The sequence below is a fragment of the Rhamphochromis sp. 'chilingali' genome (assembly GCF_963969265.1).
Source record: "Rhamphochromis sp. 'chilingali' genome assembly, chromosome: 4".
NCBI lineage: Eukaryota > Metazoa > Chordata > Actinopteri > Cichliformes > Cichlidae > Rhamphochromis > Rhamphochromis sp. 'chilingali'.
In genome coordinates, this window is record NC_137948.1 from 3,494,936 (window position 1) to 3,516,113 (window position 21,178).

Here is a 21,178-nt window from a genome sequence, read left to right on the forward strand (position 1 = left end):
ACAATGCTAGACCCTTTGGATGCGTTTCAGGAAGATCTGCCAAATCAAACCCACTGTGGTGACTTAACTTAGCACTAATTAGCAGATATGTGCTCGAGTAGACTGTACAGTGTATAGATGTAACCTGCTAACCAAGCCAGCTAGCATTAGCTCAGAGGTTAAGAAGCTTGAGTTCTGTCTACAGACGTTATAAAAGATACACGCTGCATTCTTTTTAATGGCCACCAGGAGGCAAAGACATCTGGTCCTGAAAAGTAAACAGGAAACAGTCCTTCACACAGAACTCTGTGAATGCTTTCCTGCTGATTTTATGAGCTCAGTCACTCATTTTAGAAATGATTAATTATCTGTTTTCTTCCGGTTATCCGGGGCTGGGTGGCAGGGAAAGCAGCCTAAGCAGTGAAGGTGCTCTCCCTCTCACCGGCCGCCTCCTGTGAGGTGTTCCTAAGCCAGTGGAGAGATGTAATCTCTTTAGCCACGGCATCTCCTCCAACCTAAACTATTTATTAAACTCTTTAAAATTTGGTTATTTAATCACTGGCCAGTTACTTGTCAATCATAAGTTGTTGTTTTAGTTGTTTTATTGACTTATTGTCTTCTATATTTTACTGCATCACGGTTGTGCATTTTATTGATTTTAGTGGTTTTACATTGTTAAGCACTTTGTGCTGTGTGGACTGTTGGAAATGTGCTATATAAATAAACTTGAACTTGACCTTGACCACAAGTTAATGACCAATGAGCATGCTCCAGCTCCAGGCGTGATCAGTTTGACAGTCGGATCCACCTCTCACTCATCACATCTGGTTTTAAAACTTGAGGCTTTATAACGAGACCTCACTAACCCCTGGATGATGTCATGATAGCCTGTCTATGTTTCAGATGCAAATACCAGCAGCACATTATCTTGGGCTGGTCTTATTATTTTGGCACATCAGTGTAAATTTACATTAGTCATTATTTGCTGCATTGATCACATGTCATTATACGTCATTAATGCAGTGTTTGTCTCATTTAAATGGATGCCGGGTTGACAAAAGTATTGTGTGTTAAAATGACTGAGACGGGTCATCTGTTAATGCACACGCACGGCTTTATCTTCCATTAGATGGAAACGCTGATGCAATTAGCGTAGTGCAATTTGTGAAATGGCAGCTCCAGCTGCAGGGGCAATCATGTGCAGTAAATGCTGCCCGTGCAAAAAAAGTGACCTCTTCTTCTGCAAAAGCTTTTTTTTTTTTTTAAAAAAAAAAGAGAAAAGAAAAGAAAAACGTGAAGAGTCTGTTAAAAAGGCATTTCTGCTCCCGTGCCCACGGTTCCTCGCTTTCTTCTCAAGACATCTTTGAACTCAATTTGTTAGTACTTAAAGAAAGTGGAGTTCTCAGTTTGAGGGCAGGCACTTAAATCTGCCATTTATTCTGTTATCCCGAGGTCGACCCCGAGAGTTTTCCCGATGGCCGTATGGCTTATTCATAATGGCAAATTCTCCTTTCACCAATTCATACTTTGGTTTCTGTTCAGAACTTCTTTAAACAAGACATTCAAAGGAAAGGCAACGTTGTTAACTGCTCATCATATTCCTTATTTATCTCCCACTCCTCCGCACAGTTTGTCAGCGATCACAATTAGCACAAATTACACAAATTACTGGGTATTTTCTGCAGACTGCCTCATTTTTCCTCTTTCACTTCACATCTTGGTTAATTTACAGGATCACTGATATTTTGTAATTAATATATAATTTTACTCATGCAGCTAAGTGCATGAGTAAAATGGAAAATACCAGATTACATTCCATGTTCGGCCCCAGCCACACACATCCAGAGAGCCGACCACCGGTCAGTAAGAAAAAATATGTTTACCTGTTTCTGAATACGGCACTGAAATAAAAAAAAACATCTCCCTACAATTGTTTTGATTGCTAGCAGATTACTGTGGTCACTGATAGTTTGCAGTGGAAGATACCAACATGTTTGCAAACACTCAAAATAACTGCTAACCAGCAGGGAAACCTGAAAAAGTGAAATGCAAACCAGGAACAGACAACATTCATCTGCAAAGAAAAACTCAGCCAGCACTCGACTTTTTAAACATTCTCCGTTTCCAGTTTGTGACTCAATTTTTCAAGTTTCACTGCAGCTCAGCGTTTAGAGACAGGTCAGCATTTTGTATGAAAAGTATAGGTCAGCTGTGGGCGACCAAAGGAACCTGAAGTTTTTGGTGCAGCACCAACTTTGTGACCGATTTCACGCAACGGCAGCCAAAATCACTCCGGGTGGTTTCAGGGGTTTCTGAGCGGTCCGCAGGCCTGAGGTCTTACATCTGTGTCAGTTAATCAGACTGAAAGGAAGCGGTCAGACGTACCTTTTGTAAACGTACGCTTACACTGCAATATCTTGAAAATGTGCTAAATGAGGTTACACTGGAACAATGATTATTATGCTCGGTTACTCTGGATGAAAATTTGGGGTCAGCGGGTGACGTGATAAAATAAGGATACAAATGTCGTGTGCAAAGTGAATGAATAAGTCTGTCACATATTTGTTCTCTCCTGAGGTATTATGTTGCTCTTACAAAAACCCTCCAATGTCAGAGACACCAAAGAGCTAGAGAAACTCAGTTTGTGGGATGAGAGTCTCACATCTCAGAAGTCTGAAACTCTCCAGTCAGGCAGGTGGAAGTCACACACCTGGATGCTGAATCTGAGGAGGAGGAAGATAAGGAGGAGAAGAACTGAGGCTTCAAGGATTTAATTAAAATTTGGGAGGTCGCAGGAGGTCGAGACTCTGGTGATCCACTCGCAGGAAATTTAAAATGTCATTTCCTTCTGGTGACTTTTCATGCATCTTTTCAGGTTAAATTTAGAGTGGAATTCTTTTTTCTGTAAGGGAAACGCATCAATCTGCCACGCGATGATAAAAGTGTCCCTAATAAACAGTGTTAGACACTGAATTTCAAATATATTTTTTATATTTTCTATTTGTTTGTAACAGTGGTCCAACTCAGCTGTAACCTTGAACATAAGGAATAAAACTCAATATCAGTAACTTTTGGAGAGTTAGTGAAGGAGGGCTAACTGACATACTATGATGGAAAACTTTGTATGGATTTGAATATTTCTGATGTGGAGCTTAAAGTAGTCAAGGAAGGTCAATCAATAAAGAGCCTGATCATGGAGAGACGACCACCATCATACGACAGGAAGAAGATACCTAAAAGAGCCAAACTGCAGCAAACTGCCTGAGATCACTTCGTGCTGTCTGACTCAATGCCAGCATAAAGACTACAGTCGTACAGGCACCGACGAGCTCACAGTCCGTGACCGACTGCTTTCACCAAGTCCACAGAAAACACACACAGACTGGCTCTACAAACTCCCACACCCTCAAATATCCTCAATACGAGAGCGAGCCGAGGACGATGATCCACCTGAAGTTGAAATTTATATTGAAGTGTTCAAACATGTATGAAAAAGAGCATGAAGAGAATCTCCTGTCAGCTCTTTTTGTTTTTATCAGCTTAGATATGCTGTTATCTGATAAGCTGGGACTGTCTGTGTTATTCAGGCCAGGAAAGATGTTTCCTAGTTTTCCTGCAGACCACACAACACGCACACTACTGACACACACACACACACGCAGACAATAACAAATGTCAAAACATCAAATATCAAAATTCATCATATACATATAAATTTATACACAAACAAGAAGCAGTTCTAATGAGAATAATGAATGAAACTCTGCAAACGTTTTTAAATTCTTTGGGAGCATATTCTTTAACTGGTTTAGAGGAGAAAGCTGATCGTGCAAGGAAAGACAAATCCCCTCTAAGGTGGTGGAGCAGCCTCATGGATGGTCTTACTGTATGTACTACACGTATGCTTGGGTATATTGTAGATGTCAATGAATTAAAGAGCTGATTGCTTAGAGTTCCTGGCAGAAGAACATTTTTCCAGGTGCTTACCAGAATGAGCAGGCAGTAGGAGGAGAACTCCTGATGAGCCGGGATGGTGGAGAACACAGAGAGGACCAGGCAGCTGAAGACCAAGACGAACCTGAACAAAAACACAAAACTGGAGTCAAACAGGATGACATCAATGGGCTGACCTCATCCACCCCACTGACCAAACCCTCATTTCCACTGGTCCCAAACAGGCTGTGCACTGAAGTGGAATTGTTCCTCTGTGACAAACTCTTGAACCCATTCTGGCAGTGAAGGAAGAGCAGCACACCAACGACCTGGCAGCGCAATCGCACAATTATTTCCTGTCTGCAGTGAACAGTGAGCCCGACCATTATTCAATTTCCTGAGATATCAAGTTAATCATGCTTGTTTGTGCAACATGGTTTGCAAGAAACAAGCAGTGAAACTGCGGCTCTTGGAAAACAAGCAACATCCGACCACTTCCACACTCCCGACTGTCGCTCCCTCCGCCAGGAAACCGTAGCTTTCCATCTTCATTGTTGTGTTTTGTTTTTCCATCACACAAAGCTTCCAAAATGAGAAATATGAGTGCAGCCTTTAGAGCTACAGTGGCTCCTGATGTTAAATGGTGAGAGCACATCTGTGTTTTATCATCTCAGTCTGCTGCACAGGCCCGTCTGACACGCAGTGTGTGTGTGTTTTCTCTTAACTATTGTGCGTTTTCTCTTAACTATTGTGCAATGACAGCAACACAGCCCACTTCATGTTACACAGGTCTTGTTTTTAGGCCTCTGAAGTTCGCTTCAAATCATAAACACACCTTTAATTACAGAATTTCAGGTGATTATTTACACTCCTGTTGAAATCCAAGCAACCCCCCCACCGTTACAGAACTGAAAGCAGAGGCACCTTCTGCTGTCCACAATAAAACCGGGTTGCATCTATGAAAAGTATCCACAGTTCCCGTTTACTGCTTGATACAGAATAAACGTCTTTATTGAAATAACTGTGTTTATTGTATATATTACAAACTGTATATATTACAGGCAGGACCAAAGTCAGAGTACCAGAAATGACATTTAAGCAATAAAGATGGATTACAGTGTGCAAGACCTGTTTGAAAGCCTAAGCAGCTGAGAGATGAAGGTTGTGGTCGAATAGTTGGAATAATACCAAGGAAAGACGCTTCCTTTATTACCTTCTTTAGCAAAGGACACAGTGGATCATCCTTCATGAAGGGAAATGAGATACATGATTGAGTGGTTCAGGAAAAAAGTATATCAGCGTGAGTACCAAATGAAGTAGACGGTAGTTTAATTATAATCTGCATTTGCCTTCTAATATGTGGGTGTTTGAACTTTAAACAATGATAAAGTGAAGTGACGGCTGTAGTTTAGCTGCCATCAGTCATTTCACATCAGGTAAAGATCCATCCATTCATTTTCATAACTGTTTATCTAGCTCAGAGCTGTTGGGATGCTGGAGTCTATCCCAGCTGTCACTGAGGGACTCAGGTCTCCAGTCTATCACAGAGCCATCCGTCCTCGCCTGCAGCCAAATTACAATCACCAATCAAACACAAACTTCAAAAAGAAAGGCTTCCTCTCATGAATTCTCCTTCACATCTTTCCTTCCTGTCTTGATGTTTTACCTCAGATTCAAGGAAAACACATGGGAGAGAATCTTTTGAACTATTCAGCCTCAACCAGCAACTCCCACGGGTCTGCCTCCCTGCATCCGCATGTAGTCAAAACTAATACGTAGTGTCTACGAGGGATCCTGGTTAGATGCTTCGCAGACTTCAACAAGTCATTTCAGCCCTTTGTCAAAATACCAGAGTCAGCTTTTTCAGTCAGGATGGGACCAGATATCAGATCGGTGCATCTCTACATCTCCAGCATAGAAACGAGGCACTTTGGTGTTATTTTAACCTGGAAACTCACAATCCATTTCCACTTCCATTCTCAGGCCACAGAACAGTCACCACTGGATAAGCCGATAAAGACTCCTAGCTGGCAGCGGACTGACTTTTAAAACAGCTTTGCATGCTACTGGAATTTGAAAAAGGTTTTTCACATTACAATCATTTCCTCTAGGAAAAATATCATTTCTGGCAATCTGACCTTGGCCCTACCCACAATGCAGTTTGTCCCTGTGCACAGCTGTACCGAAGCGGAGACTGGGGACTCCTTCCTATGGGCCCCTCGTGCCAAACTGACCCCAGATTATCACAGAGTTGAAGGGAAGTCTTTCAAGCTTGTCTGCCGGGCCCATCAGGACTACTTCCAGTGTTTGAATGGTGCCTGTGTGAAAATAGTGGGTGTGCAGAGCAGGTCACACTCCCATACCCCACAGAACAGTACAGGACTGTGCTGTTCTGACCCCACTTGGGCCCTCGCCGACATGCAGAGAGCCAAAATGAAGGTCAGGATTTTCCACAGCCTTGGGGATGGTTATGTCATCATTTCTCGACCCATGAGTTCTCCTCCTGCTCTGCGACAGGCCTCGCAGAGCTGCTGGAGGTTCCGAATGAAACGAAAAGCATAAAGTATCGAAAGTTTGAGGTTTGCACTGTTGACATTTCCAAAGATTTGAATAATGTGCTTTTGATTGGAGGAAAACATCTAGTGACAAGCATTGTGGTGCTGTCAGCTGAAGCACAAGCTCCTTGTCAGTGGCACACCTACGCCTCTCGCACTTACAAGGTTGTCAGACCGAAAATTATAGAGTGACAATCAACTCCCTTCATCCGTAGCCTAACTCATGTTTCCAGTTTGAATATATTTACTTTAAAAAAAATAGGGGGTGGGGGGGGGGGATGAAGTGAAAAGCCCTGTGACAGCATCATTAAGTTCTCAATGAGGTTCATTAATTAATCCCACAAGGTGAGGCTCTCGGACGGCCATGGCCCCCGTGTGTCGTGATGCCCTGCACTCAGAGCTGAAGGATTCATCTGGAGCATCTCGTTCAGTGCTCCCAGCAGAGTGATCGCTCTTAACCTTCCAAACAACACTGACTGAAAATTAAACTGGCGAACACAAAGAAGGAGAGGTACGTCCTTCCACCTACTCACCCTCCACCTCCCCTGCGCTCGCACGTTGGCCCAGCATCACGGAACAAGTGGTGAGTGCTGCTCTGATTAGCATAATTTAATTGATTTGTCTGCAAAATGAGCTCCAAAACTAATGATATCCGCAAACTGCAATGGTATATTACAGCTCATTATCACTCTGAATTTGATTGGCAGACATTTCTCCACAGTCTCCTTTTTATCTGTCATCTTGGATGATAGGAGGGTAAGGAGAGCGGGGCAGTAAATGGCCTGGAGTGGAATTAAAGCCATGCCTCTGCAGTGAGGACACAGCTTTCACCAGGTGAGCTGCAGGGCGCTCCTGAATGTTTTTTGCCAGAAAGTCAAAAAAATGACTTTGATGCAATGCAAAATGCCACAAACAGACAGCGAGACACAAAATAACCACAAAAACATGCAAAATCACCAGTACGAGGCTGAAAATGACCACGGAGATGTGCAAAAAAGATCAGAGTGAGAAAAGCAAATGGGAGACAGAGGGGCCATTATAAGATACATAAGAATTAATTTGAGCTTTGAATTATGTAAAGCTGCAAAGAATGTCCATCAAAGAAAATAAGAAAGCTGAAAATTAGCAGAAAAGAGCCTCTTTAATACGCCTGGCTGAACACTCTCTGTCCACTGATAATAAAGAAGAAGAATTTTTCACCTCAATGTTTGGTTCAGTGCAAAAAACATAAAATTTAAATAAAACTGGAAAAATAAATCTAAGATGAGGACGTCTGTGTCCTATTAATGAAAGGTCTCTGCCCAATAAAAGACATCAAAATCTGGCTTTGCCGTCTTAAACGTGTTCCTTTCAGTTGTCCGTTTGTTAGGAGCCGGTTTTCGCAGCAGTTCGCAGGTGAGACACAAACAGGTTTTTCTAAAAGTGAGAATCTGCTGCCCGAATGTTTTCATCACTCACACACCTGAATAATCTGCGTAGCAGAGGAAAACGTGCACCCTGGAGCCCTGCAGAGGTCATCGTTTTGATTTGATTTTATCTGACTGCAAACCAGTTCAAGTTTAGCTTGAGCCATAGTTGTACTTTTATTATGTATTTGCCTTTATTGTATTTTATGTAACCTTTTTTTTCACTTATTCAGTTTCAACATTTTTACTTTAGCGTGGCTTCATCTTTGATCCTGATTTTTCTTAATTTTCTTATCGACCATTTCAATATTTTCCTTTTTGTTTTTTGTTTTTTCTTTTAAGATTTCTTATTGTTGGATATTATTTTTGCTTTATTACATCTTGTTATCAGCTTTGCAGTCCCTGTGTATTGTGTGTTCATCACTCAGCACAAAAGGAGCTATAAACTAAAGTCTAACTGATTGATTGCCCCATTTAACCTGGTTTTTACACTGTAGGGTCATGTGAGCGTGCTCAGTACACGTGTCACTGTATGCACAGAGCGTATGCAGAACAAGCAGCATGGCGACTCATTCACATCTACATGTGGTGTAATTAGATAAACTGTGCAGGACAAAAACTGAACATATTTCCCACTTTATGTGTCAAATCTGCATAAAGAAGCTCTACTCCCACTTAAAAGCACCTTCCTGATTAGTTCTGTCGTGTGTTAATTGGACCACAGCACACTAATAGATTGATTAATGATGTCGTAATGATCACATGTGACTGGGTTTATGCCAGATGATGTCATAAGCTGTTTTGAGACACATGACACAGATATATTATCTGATGCTGTCCATGGTCCTGAAACCAAATCCTGCTCCTGCCCTTAGATTTTAGTTTCAGAGCAGATGTCACACGATCGAACTTGATTTGTCTTCAGTGATCCCACCTGCCGATCTGCCTTTTCATTGAACAGAGATCAGCTGGTGCACAATCAACAATTATTCTACTTTAAAGAATGCATCGCCACTTTACACATGATGCTGTTAGTGTGATGCTATAGTGGAAGCTTTGCAACTGTTTAGTAAACAGAGCAATCCAACGTACATTCTGTGATCTGATTTTTAAATCTGAAACCATCAACTGTCTCAGGCTACATTCCCGTTTTTTGGGACAAAACATTAGGACGTCTCAGTGCTGCAACTTTATGAAACCGCTGAATCAAAATTCAACGTAGTTTGATTATTTTGTTTCATAAAGACTTCAAAAAGTGAAAGAAGAAGTAGGATTCCCCACATCAGCTGCATCGCGTATCTAAAATCCAGTTACACTCACAATCTCTACTGACTGTGTTTCTCGAGCTCATGACCTGGAGGGGAGACGGCGTCCTCGCATGCTTTGGCAGAAGATAGTGTTCCCAAATGTCAGAGCACGTGTTGCCAACACTATGAAAACTGAAACCTTTTCACTTATTATGGTGAACTGCGGAGCAGGGGAAGTGTGTGTCACCTTAATGTCCACTGTGTGTTGTCCTCGGGAACTTTATGAGTTGACAAGGAAAAGCAAAACCTAAACCTCCATAAAAGAGCCACACGAGCTCAGAAAAGTCGACTTTTCAGAGGACTGCGTGTCGTGCTGGGTGTTGCACATTTATGTTGTGCGGGTGGCCGGTGTGATCAGATTGTGGAGCAGCTCTTTAAAAAAAAATAGCTGTTTCAGGTTTGGGGTCCCGGGACGCAGCAGTGAGAAGTTATCTTCTGATTCAAAAAGCTGCCTAAAGCACAACCATCAGCAACATAATTAACCACAGTCGTCTAACCGTGACCCAGAAATTTGACCTCAAGACCTTTGACCTTCCCTGCGAGGTTGACATTCCTTCACGCACTCAGTCAGTCATGCATCTGACATCTCAAAGCATTCCTGGCATTCGTCCTGACAGTGTTGGTTTATTCCAACAGCGACGGGCCTCCTCTGTGCACTCAGCACATTTCAGAGACTCACCAGAGGAGGAGGAAAACCTTATCACTTGTTCAGAGACGACCATTTATGGGTCTTTTTATTTTCTGTCAGTTATTTGCTGTCAACCGTGATGAGATTGAGTACTCGACATTACAGCATGCGTCTCTTACTGTTACCACCGCACGTAAATTTGTGTCTTTCAGAGGATGTGCCGATCAATTGTTCGGTGTGTCTGCTCACTTTAAGGACTCATCCTACCATAAACACCGACTTCTTCCAAGATCCACGTGCAATTTGGTGACAATCTGTGCATTTGCTCAAATGACGGAGCATCATGTCACAAAGCAAAAGTGATAACAAAGTGGCATCAAGTGAACATTTCAGATCCATGGCCAGGAAACTCCCACAACTCTTAATCAGATTGACAATTTATGGTCAGTCCTTAAAAAGCACAGTCTGCACATTTATCAACTTGGAGCTCTGATAAGGCAGGAACAGGTCATGCTACACTCTTCCTGCTCAGTCACACATGCATGTAACATATCTGCAGGGCTGTACGTATGAATATAAGCTGTTAGCTGCTACGTGTTAAAAGCCACAGTGCTGACAGTGAGCTGCAGACATTAGTGTGACTGAAGCTCAGAAGACGACAGAGCACATTTCCATAATTCACCTGGGCTCTCTGAAAGCCTGAGCCAGGGATGCGCTCTGTATTTTGTCAAGCAGTAGCAAAGAGGGGTGGGGAGTGTCTCTCATTCCCCATAATGCTGATGTTATTCATCTCAGGCTGCAAGAAGCACGAGTTAGAGCAGAACAAGCTGAATGCGTTTGGGAGATTAAATGAGTGCAAATGAACTTGCAAAGTCGGCTCAATGAGGAAGCGAGCGTGAGGATTTTTGTGACGTCTGACTATTGATACAGCGAGGCGTCTGGGAGGAGCCCCGTGACAGAGGGCTGTTTGCCGCGAGCAGTCTTCAGAATACCGATTACGCACGCACTGAAAACGATGCACGGCGAGCAAAGAACAGAAACTACAGCGCAGGGATTTTCAAACCGTGGTGGCCACATTAAGAATAACAAAACACACACTGTAGCTATAATGTTTCATATTTTCAGTGACGTCCTGCATTGCGGTGAGGGCAGCGGTGGTGTTTATGTTTGAGTTAAAGGAGAGGAAGCTCATCCACCACAGTGGCAAGCTTCGGAGTCAACAGATGACAGGAATGTTGCTTCTTGGCAAAAACTTCCAGTTTACAATATTTCTGCAGCCAGAGAACTTCCTTTTTACGTCATTTCATTTAAGTCTGGCTTTCGCGTCTGCACACACGCCGAACCAACGAACCTCCGCCGAGTCATTAGGTACGAGACGATTATTTCCATTACATCCTTAAAATCGCACAGCCAAGAGACGTTCTTCGACGTCATGTAGCTGCAGGCAGCGTTTGGCTGTGACAGCTTTCATTTGCTCCTCTCCTGAGGCGTCTCCTGCTTTATGTGTTTGAGAGGAGAGGACTACATAAACAGTTTATAGATTATTTCAAAATGAGGTTTCAAGCAGTCACCAGCACCGACTGCTTGCGTGGGAGTCATATCACTGCATTAAGTTGTGTGAAAGATTAACTCCAGAAAACACGTTTAATATCAATTCTCATTATAAAACTGAAAAATAATATTTCAGAAATGGGAAAAGCTCCAGGCTTGAATGTGTAGGCAAAATGAGAACTCTCAAGTTCTGTTCTGTTAATGTACTCACAGATTGATCAACAGGAAGACTGTGATGCGATGCGTACAGTGTGCTTGTGCACTCCAACTATGGCCTCACCGCAAGCACTGAAGCCTTCCAAATCAGGACTAATCTCACCATATGAGGCATCCTCTACAACATAGGTGTCAAACTCTGGCCCGCGGGCCACATTTGGCCCGCAGCCTACTTACATTTGGCCTGCGAAGCCATACCAAATTACTATCAGAGCTGGCCTACTGGTATTATACAGCTAATATATATATTGTTTAGTATTAAGCTTTGCTTGTTCCATATTCAGTTTTTCAGCAAAACGTGTTTGAGTCCATAAGAAAAGATTCATTCTTATATCTGGAGGAATAAATATATTTCAATAAATATTAATGTTAGCCCGCGACTTTGTTCCAGTTTTGAATTTTGGCCCACTGTGTATTTGAGTTTGACACCCCTGTTCTACAAGGTGGATACACTGGATACCTTGTGTCCCCAGAACCTCAGGGTCTTGGCAGATAATAAGCCCCCCCCCAGTGAGTGGACACGGGCTGATGTCACTGCCTTTTGAAGGACTCAGGGAAGCCAAAGGCTATGGGAAAACACCCAGGTACAACATCCAGACAGATTAAACTCATGAACAGGATGGAATCACCTGGGAAGGACTATTCAGAGAGAAACTATAATCCAGCAGCCTGGAGTTTCAGCATGGGGTTGACTAGAAAGAGTCACAGAAAGTAATCTGAGAACTAACACTGTTTCTGATCTATTGGATGACCCGAGGCAGGAATACAACCAACAGGGCAGTGCGACATGTAGACTAGCTGAATGTGAAGACCAAAAACTCACAGGTCAAAGATCCTGAACATTCCAAAAACCCTTAAGAAGGCGAAATTTCGATTTATCTGTCGCGCTACATTCGAACCATTACTTGTAGCCAGGAGTCATGGAGTTGTTAGCTGATGAGTGTATTTCACAGTCAGACCCACACCCCACTTAGATCCAGCTTAAAACACTGATGGTGAAAGGCTTCACTAACAAATGTCCATCTTTTAACACTTATATCCTACACACTTATAAAGCAATGACTTTAAGTTTCTAAAAATCTTGTATGCTGCATGCCAACAGTTATGAAGGCAAGCTCTTAAAACCTCTTAAGACAGTCACTACATTGTTTGATATTTGCCAAGTAGAAACAGTTCGAAGGCACCGACTCCAAACTGTACACGCATTGGAGGTCGTTCACACTCTCCAAATTAAAAATTCTTTATTGAAGTCCTGAAACAGCTGCTGGCGAATTGAGCTGCTAACATCTACAGTTATGCAATATTATGATAATAAACAATAAAAAAGGACTAACAGATTTTATTAGATTGGCAAAACAGTCATGCACTGTATTGGATCCTGCCCTATGGACCCTAAAGCGCTTTACACATCCAGCCATCCACACATTCACACACTGGTGATGGCAGCTACATTGTAGCCACAGCCACCCTGGGGCGCACAGAGGCGAGGCTGCTGAACACTGGCGCCACCGGGCCCTCTGACCACCACCAGTAGGCAACAGGTGAAGTGTCTTGCCCAAGGACACAACGACCGAGACTGTCCAAGCCGGGGCTCGAACCGGCAACCTTCCGATTACAAGGCAAACTCCCAACTCTTGAGCCACGATCGCCTCAGACGACTCACCATTATCCATTACTTGCTGAAGGAAATAAATCAACTTCTTATTGCGGCTGAATAAACAACAGACTCACGAATACAAGGAGAATTTGACAGAAAGTACGATATGTCTAGCTGGATATGCCTATACTTTATTATAAAAATACCCCAAATTACTAATATTTCTGAGTATCAAACTAACATTCAGTCATAATGATCATGTGATAAGACAGTGATGTTAACTCAAAAAATGTATCCAATCAATATACTTTATGCTAAACTTACTGTCTCTTCACAGAAAATACACACAAAAAAAATCATCGTCTCTTGAGTGAACTTTGAAGGGAACATGAATACATCATCTGAAAGTCAAACACCAAGTCCAAACTGGAAAGATGATTTTTTTTAAGCATTAAACTGCACCATCTGTTTTTTATTTCGGCAAAGTGGATAATGATGTGAAAATGACTCAATTTACAGTCAGGTCGTGTTGACATACATTAATCTTGACTCTTTTTTCACATAGAATGCCAATCTGTGGGCTACTGCGTGCTGCAGACCTGCAGCACCAGCACACACATGGCCATATATCATCATGTGTGATGATGCACCGCTGAAGTCATCGGCTAGATCCTGGACTGCAAAAATATTTTGGCCTCTGTTGATAGTTTCCCCAATCATAAAAGCTCTGAGTGGAGTAGTTTGGTTATACTTCATCCACTGGGAGCAGGTAGAGGCGTGGCCACGCTGGTTAAAAGGTGTCTGGACACAGGCGGGTGGAGCCCATCGACCTCACGCTGATGACCACCTTTTAGACTATTTTAGTCAAGTCAAGTCAAGTGGCTTTATTGTCACTCCAACCATGTGCTGTGGTACAATACGCAGTGAAATGAGACAATGTTCCTCCAAGACCGTGGTGCTACATATGACATACGACAGACAATCAACACAGGACCACATAAAGTGCAAGTGTGCAAAAATTGCAAAAAATAAAACAAACACAGTGCAACCCCAGACATAACAGAACGATACAGACACAACAGTGCAATAGAAATGTGCAAAAGGCACGTCTGTTATTTAGCATTAATCAGCTAATACCGGTGTTTGTGCATTGTATTGTAACATAAGTGATGTTACGATGGCTTCATCCATCTTCATCCATCAGATGTGAGTCTGTGGCGTCTGACTCCCTTTAGGAGCCAGACTCAAGTGGTCATTAGGGGACTGCAGTTTTTGGCACTTGGGGATGGCTTTGTTTTTCTGCACTGGAGGTTGCATTGTAGCTAAATTGCATTGTTTTAAACTGTACTACAAATAAGTCTGTATTCCCCTATTATTATCAACGACTTATTAATCCACTCTTTAAAACTAAAACCTGAGATTTTAGTAGGGCACGGTGGATCAGCAGCAGGCCACCTATCCCATTAAAACAGATCTAGCCAGTGCATCTGGACTACAAACAATATTGTTACTAGTTTTCCTTCTGATACGGTTCAGTTTGCAGTATAATTAAAGTCTGTGAACCAAGAACTTTAACATTTTAACCATGCTTTCACTGACGAGAGAAGCAAAGCTTGGATATATAAACATTATAGAATCATATAGCTTCACCTGCTGATGAATGGAAAATGTAGAAAGAGCTCACTGCGTCCCTATAAACTTTATCTTTCAGCTTAGTGGTTCCATCCAATTTGGCTGCAGTTTATTTAGCCATTTTTGCAGCCTTATTAAAAGCCTGACTCTTTCCATCCGTAGCTGGTGTTACATATCATTTCTAATTGTGCCCCAAAAAGGTAATTAGTGTAAAAAGCAGATGGACAGCATGCATCACCCTGTAATGCTTCCCCTTATACAGCAGCTATCGCAGCTCGAGTCCAAAAAAAGAAACAAGAGAAAAGCACGAGGAGCCTGAGTAAGGGCATGCACATAATCCCGTGTGCTGTGAAACAGTGCTCTATTACAAAAGCAAAATGCGAAGGCACTGTGAGGAGATAAACCCAGCGAGACCACCCACAGAGTGCAGCTATTTCACAGACGTCCTTATTAAGAGACCACAACCAAAATTCAGCAGAAAACTGAAACGTTAAGGACCTTTAAAATGTTTGAAGAGAAAGAGAAACAACTGCATAAAACCACAAGTGTGCAAAGTCGTAAAGCAGCCTGACTGTAGTTTATTGTGTCTGTTCTCTTGTGTTGAGGCACGTAAAGAGCCTCCACAAATTAAAAGTCCATCAGCAGAGCTGCAGGAGGACTTGTAATGGAAAGCAAAGGGGAGGAACTGAACAATTCAGACTTCATAAATGAGCCAGACCCTGATTGTGAAGTTTCCCGCTGTTTATGAAGCTCTGCTGTGTTGTGAAGTGTTCGTCTCACATTTACCGTAATTACCGTATGTTGGTAAGAGCGCACCTGGGGCTGAAATGCTTTTTAAAAATGAGAATAGCTGCTGTTATAGACGTATACAAAAGTGTTTTTAAAAATGGGATGACTTTTTTAGCAAGCTTCGGTTTCACCTTTTCCTCTGTGAATCTCGATAGACACGAGACGAGCCCTTTGGTGCCAGAAGCTTTCTGGTTTCTATTTTTATAGCCAAGTACTACTGACTAATGACAATATCGCAGGCTTTTGGTTAGGAAATGCGTTTGAAGCTTTAAAACATTTTTATTAACTTTGCATCATTACAGAAAGAGACAGCAGCAATGCTGCAACCAGAGACCATCACATGTCAATGAAATTCGACAACAAATGAAGCAACCGCTACCGACATGATGTGGGCGTATCCTGAGCCTAATTAATCTCAGCACTGGGGTGAACGACTGAAGCAACTACCAATGGGAGCAAAGGATGCTGTTAAATGGCGTACCTCAACAGTCCTCAACCCACAGGCATCATCTTTCAGAAGATGTAGGCTAATGCTAACATCATGCCTTGAAAGCTGTTGGATGTCCAACAATTCAACACAACTTTATTTATATAGCACCACATCACAACAGCAGTCGCTTCAAGGTGCTTTGTATTGTAAGGTAAAGACCCCACAACAATACAGAGAAAACCCCAACAATCACATTACCCCCAATGACAAAGCACTTGGCAACAGTGGGAAGGAAAAACTCCCTTATAACAGGAAGAAACGTCCGGACATCTGCCACAACCCAATGGGTGTGAGGGGAGGTTAACTGTGGTTAACATAAGGTGATCGATGGATGTTTTTCTACACAATCAGAGGCTAAAATCTCAACTGGGGTCCATACATTTTTTTGTGTGTGTGTTTTTTATCAACAGTTGCCCTTTGATCATAAAGGCAGCAGACTGCTGCTCTGGACTGATGCGTTTCAGTCATTTTGGATGGCGCTCCACTATAGAGCTGTTATAGACGGGAAACAGTGCTCTGCTGTAAAGGAACGGGGTGCACTTGACTTAATAACCCCGATTATTTTATCTTCATAACCATAAGCTAACCATAAGATGTCAAAACTGCAGAAACATTTGTGAAAATAACTATTCTGCAGAGAGCGAGTGGTGTATCTGTGGTCCAGTCTGTTTTCAGGCCTAAAAAATAACTTTCTTTCATCACCATGAATCACAAAGAGAGCATGTGCTGCCAATCGAGGCTGATGTGACAAATGAAAATGAGTCCTTTAAGACAAAACTGACACAACGATTCATCCTCACGACTGAGTTTTTCCTTCCCATTATCCCCGTGTTAGAAGAGGATATTATCTAAAGCAATCACTGTCGAGGACTCTGTGTCATTTGCAAACCTATTGATCATATACCACCGCTGAAAATATCTCCAGCCACTTTTTGGCCTCTCTCTCCATCGATCAAGCGCATTTGTCTAATTTCTCCAGCCAGTGACCATCAATACTTGAACCGTAGGGCTCCGACCCACTTCCACCACCCATCTCCTTCCAGGCAAACAAGTATTAATGATGCCAGGTGAGAGGATAATGAGGCACCCAGACATAGACTCACTGAGGTCAGCGAGTGGCGTGGACACGCAGAACTCTCACTGTCACGCCGTAATGAGAGACAGACCTGGCGTCCCGGACTAACCCCACTGACTCTGGGACAACTAATACCTCTCTGTCTTGAATAAATGTATCACCTGTCCAGATGGTGTTCTGGACAACCAGTGGAACGCTCTTTGGTGTGCACAGTCACATGGGCAAAAGGTTAAGCTCACAGATAAATAGAGCGACTGTATGTTTGGAGGATAAATCAGCAGAGTGATGAATAACAAAGCTGGTGGCTTCAATTTAGCAGCAGCAGAGCACAACATTGTCAGGGGTCTGCAGAGTTTCGATTAAAGCGATAAGTATCGGGAGGTTTACAGTCATTTTAGAGCCATTTAAGGTGTTGTTAGGCTCATCTCAAAGCTTCAAAAGATCAGGTCCTCAAATGAAGGCTGGCTTTTCTTTGCCTCAAACTTTAGAGCTTTAAATCAAAAACCACTCTCCCTGAAAAATTGGCGGGCTCAGGACGCTACACATTCATCTAGGAGTAGAAGACAACCGACAAACTCATTCACTGTGATATCTGCTCAGGCGAACCCCTGCGACCTCAAAATAGCAAGGAACCCATAAATCAGCAGTGGTGGAGTGGGCCGGTCGATGGGCTGACGCCCAGCATCCATCTCCATGCAGTCTAAATTTGGGTGATAACGAAGGGTGAGGCTGATGGCTGAGAACATTAAAATGGGCCGCGCTGCTGTGCCAGAGCTGAATTATTAATCAAACACAGATATACGTGGCAATGGCAGCTTTCTGATCGGCAGGCAATTTTCTTTTTCAATCTTCTTCGTCCTCTGATTGGTTTATTTTCTTCAGCGCATTCAGACGTCATTAATTTTGTCTCTGTATAAAGAAAATGCCACAAAAATAAAAACTTCTGGGCACACTCAGTCAGCAGTAACTGACAGCTCAAAGGCAGATATTCTTTTTACGTTAACCTTTAAAGCACCAAAAATACATCTCTGTATGTGTGTTCAGTAAAAGTTTGTCATAGCTTTGGTGTCTTTTGGCTCATCTTTGTCCCAAATCCCTTTCACTTCAGCATCAATAATTGCAAACCTTAAAATGACCCCGACTCCTTCCGTCCATTAAAATGTCCTTCAACATGAGCCTGAATCATCACTGGATGTACAGCAGTGCGTCAGATAAAAGAACTGTCTGAATGCAATCCACCAATGGAAGTCCTGTGCTCTTCACTGGCATAAAAAGGAAAATAAAACCATGATTTTTCTCTAACCTCAACCTTGCTAAAATAAAATGCAGTCGCTGAGTACAAACCTATTAAAGTAATACTAAGAAAAAGATGCCATCCTTGAAAAAAGAGGGAAAAAACATCATTCAGTGCAATGTAAGAAAATGTTTTTCATTTGTTTGGGATTTTATACTTTATTTCAGGAGACTTCACTCCCAAGTTCACTGGGCTGCAGCCGAAACACTTCCAAAATACACGTTATCAAACTCATTGTTGTTTTTAGTTTTTATGATGTGTTGTGAAGTCGGTTCGAAGACCAAGAGTTTGGAACTGAAGCCAAAAATGACTGAAGTCTGGCAGCAGTGGCCCAATTTGGGCCCATTTGAAATGTGTCAGGGTTGAGCTGGCTTAGGTTTTCTGTCTTCTTTTTTTTAGGAACAGCTGCGCAGCTGAGCTGGGCGTGGCTGTGGCGCGCAGGGTTTACCCGGTACACCTGAGGCCTGTTTGGGTCAATCGGGCAGGCGCATTAAAGGAGCGGCGATTCGTCACCTGATCGTTGCCCCTGCTCTAATGGTAACCAGCAGTTTCTTTGTTTCGTTTAAACTCTGACATGGTTCCAGTCTGCACTCTCTTCATTTGCTTCTCACCAATCCTTCATCCACCAGCTTGCCCAGGACTTTCCCGAAGGACTTTCACTGCACCCTCCACACCTCCCACCTGCGCATCTCTCTGCCTCAGCCTCCTGTCCTCAAGCTCCACCCGAGCCTTTTGTAGAAGTGTGACAAGTAAGCTCCACACTCCGTTAAATTCTCTCACTTATTAACCAGAGTTTTCTAATTAAGCACTTGTCAGTGACTAACTGCTGTTTCCCTTTCTCCCGAGATCGCCCGAGATCCTCGGTCTGCTTCGCTCCTGCACCTCGTCATCTTCTATTGTGATTTCACTGTTAATACATAATTTACTGTAGTGTGTTTGAGTTGGTCTGCTCCTTGGGTCCACTTTAGCTGCACATGACAGAATGCGACTCTCAAATCTCTATTTGTCCTTTTGACCTCTGCTGTGAAGGATGTTAAACAAATCCTGCCCTGGCATGTTTTTTTTTATCCTTTTTATTATAAGGAGTAACCATACACAAGACATAAGCTTAAAATTTATGGTTAAAACCAGTGGCGGCTCCTGAAAAAAATCTCAGGGGGGGCAATTTTTATGATATCGACTAAAATGACCCATTTAATGAGTACATCAAACAACACAATTTTAATTTAAATTTAAAATGAACAACCATATTCTGGCCATTTGTATAGATTTGTAAAAATGAACATGAACAGATTTTTTTTTTTTTTTTTGAATGAATGAAAAATAACTATTGAAAACAACAACTGTAAACTGATTGGGGGGGTGGGCTAAAGAGAGAAAGAGAGAGGGATGGAGAAAGAGAGTAAATATGGTTAAGGGTTCTTATTTGTACAAGAACTTTGCTCGTCTGTCTTTCTGAGTGGCAAATTTCTCGATGACCCTGGTGTTGAAATCAGGAAGTTCTTGTGTGAGTTTTTTCTCTATGGACAGCATAGCCAGAGCGTTGAGCCGATCCTGAGCCATATTGTTTCTCAGGAAAGTTTTTATCCTCTTTAAAGTAGAGAAACACCTCTCCGATTCTGATGTTGTCATTGGTGTGGTGATGAGGATGTTAAGAAGACTTACAGTTTCGGTGAATGTGCGATCTAACCGAATTTGGGGGAGGCTGTGCCTCAACCGTTAACAATACCGCTGCCATCGTCTCTCTCTGACCTTATAGCTCACTTAGGCTACTGACTGAGGTAAAATTCTAGAACAGCAAATCTTCGCGCGTTTTCTGCAGGGGCGCAATTTTAAGCGCCCCCAAACCATTTAATTCAGCGACGCTGATAGGTCAAATATTTATTATTTTCCCCTGGCAACCATTTAATGATAGGCTATTTCGCTGCATATCAAGGGCGCTTTGACGAGCGCCCCAGAAGAAGAAAAACACCGTTTGTTGGTTGAACTTTAATGAGTCAGCTGGTGAAAATGTTAAAATACGCCTGGCTGTATATGGGCACACACATAGTAAAACTATCATTGATGAATTTTTTAAAAATATATATTTTTACTCCTCCACATTTGGGGGGGCGGAGCCCGAGCGCCCCCTATGGGCCAGCCGCCACTGGTTAAAACTAAAACTGCATATAGGAAACTGTAGACGTCTTTGGATTCAACACATCAAAATCCATAAAAAATGGCACATTTTATCTGTTTGGTTTCTCTGTGCAGATGCAGGATTCAGAGATGCCTGAGCTCAAATTTTACAAGACCAAGCATAAAACTACATCCACGTACTACATGCACATCGCCTTGCTGCTGTATTCACAACACAAATGCAAATCATATCAGTAATGAAAAAAGACCCTGAGCAGGTGACTATGGTACATAAACACACCGGCGGTTCCCGGAGGACCAGGAAGCCTACAGCGAGGCCACAAATGTGCATGGCAGAGAGATGGTTAACAGGCATGGCAGCGAGAAAGAACAGACGGATGCATCCATCACGTTTAATGCTTAAAACGTACCTCTGATATTAAGGCGATACATTAAAATGTTCCACTCCTGTAAAAATCATTTCTATCAAGAGACAAATCTGTCCTTCGTGTGTTTCATGATAAAAAGTCTCATAACCTTGTCATGAATGCACCATTTTTCAGCTGCTAAACCCACGCTGAAGAACACTAAAGCCCCATCAGCCACTG

The 21,178-nt window shown here is 42.5% G+C and overlaps 1 protein-coding gene across 10 annotated transcripts in view; it reads right to left on the reverse strand.

Moving 5' to 3' along the window:
- The window catches only part of kcnq5b (potassium voltage-gated channel, KQT-like subfamily, member 5b), a 149,008-nt gene that overhangs the window by 35,157 nt on the left and 92,673 nt on the right, over positions 1-21,178 (reverse strand). For all 10 annotated transcript variants that reach the window (XM_080880476.1, XM_080880470.1, XM_080880468.1 and 7 more), the window contains exon 2: positions 3,967-4,057. In XM_080880476.1, coding sequence (XP_080736602.1) covers positions 3,967-4,057 — 91 coding nt within the window. The remainder of the gene's footprint in view (positions 1-3,966; positions 4,058-21,178) is intronic.